Source organism: Pteropus vampyrus, unplaced genomic scaffold (genome assembly GCF_000151845.1).
Source record: "Pteropus vampyrus isolate Shadow unplaced genomic scaffold, Pvam_2.0 Scaffold212, whole genome shotgun sequence".
NCBI lineage: Eukaryota > Metazoa > Chordata > Mammalia > Chiroptera > Pteropodidae > Pteropus > Pteropus vampyrus.
Genome location: NW_011888993.1, coordinates 488,110 through 489,429, shown reverse-complemented (window position 1 = coordinate 489,429; position 1,320 = coordinate 488,110). Strand labels below are relative to the sequence as shown.

The window sequence follows — 1,320 nt, the reverse complement described above, 5'->3', positions numbered from 1 at the left end:
CACACCCCCACCGGCCACGAACAAGGACACCAATCGTCCGCCACAATACAACGTAGGACCTTTAAACCCTTAAAAAGCCTTAAAAAGCCGGAGTCAGCTCCACAGGACGCCACGACCCCCTGCGCCTGAGAACGCACCAGCCCTGCCAGCCAGCCTCACCCTGCTCCTCCCACGGCCCGCCTCCCCGCCCAGCGCCTGCCCGGGCTGTCCCCTGCTCAGCTCACCCGCCCAAGGGGGTCCTCTCGGTGGAGGCCCCGGCTGCCCACAACGTCCCCACTCCTGGGAGCCCCTCACCAGCATCTCTAGGGTGGGTGTCAGCATGCGGTAGTAGTCCGAGGCCTCCTGCTGCAGGCTGCGGGAGTACCGGATCCCCCGCAGCTCGGCCGTGTGCTCCACATCGACGCCCTGTATGGAGAGGGAGGCTGCGGGCGAGACCAGGACCCCGTGAGAGAGCCCAGTTGCAGGGTGGGGCTCAGCCGAGGGGCCTCGAGGACCCCCACCACCCAGGGCCCGGTCACCCGACACACAGGTGGGCGGGCTGACTTCCCGAGAGTCGTCCTGAGCGATTTTAACAGTGTCCCCTCATTGCCTTTCACATGGCGCCCCCCCTAAGTACAGCACAAAGCCCCTGAGATCCCCAGATTTTGCTTGAGGGCAGGACTAGCTCCCAGTCGAACGTGTCCCAGGGGCTGACGTGGCCTCAGGAGAACTTCCCTCCACTTCGGAGCAGCTGTCCCCTCCTGCTCCCAGGAAAGGGGCCAGCAAATACCGTGGGGACACAACCACCGCTCCCAGGATGCTACCCTCTGAAAAAATACAGGTTTCCAACTGCGGAAAACACTGTGTCTTCAAAAGCACACACTAGCTAGGATGACTGTCATAAAAAATGTTAAATGAGGAAGACAATAGCAACCACGTAAACCGTGAAAACACTCGTTTCTAACTATCGAAAATCAGCAAAAAAAAAAAAAAAAAAAATGATCATCACTGCAAAATAAGAACATGATGGTAACAGCCACATGACTTGTGAAAGCCGGTTCCCGGTTCTCTCCCGAATGAATATCCATCCAGATAGATGTTTACATAGCTGCTTATCGAATAGACAGAATAAATACTCAAAACCGATTCTAAAAAGTTTGTTTTCTCATTTGAAAACTAGAGAAAAACAAGCATCTTGTTGTGTAGACCAAGTTGCTTAGCTCCATGCCCAACTAAGCCTTTCGGTGCCCCCCAATTAATTACAAGCTGCCAGGAAGTTGAGAAACAGCACAGAGGTCCCGGCACCCTCCCCAGACCCCCCAAGGCCAACACCTCCACCGG

At 55.9% G+C, this 1,320-nt stretch overlaps 1 protein-coding gene across 1 annotated transcript in view; it reads right to left on the bottom strand.

Annotated features, from left to right (window-relative positions):
• Positions 1–1,320, bottom strand: part of TMPRSS9 (transmembrane protease, serine 9) — a 15,694-nt gene that overhangs the window by 11,530 nt on the left and 2,844 nt on the right. Inside the window, exon 2 of the mRNA XM_023538111.1 lies at positions 225–422. Within this exon, the coding sequence (XP_023393879.1) occupies positions 225–422 (198 nt within the window). The remainder of the gene's footprint in view (positions 1–224; positions 423–1,320) is intronic.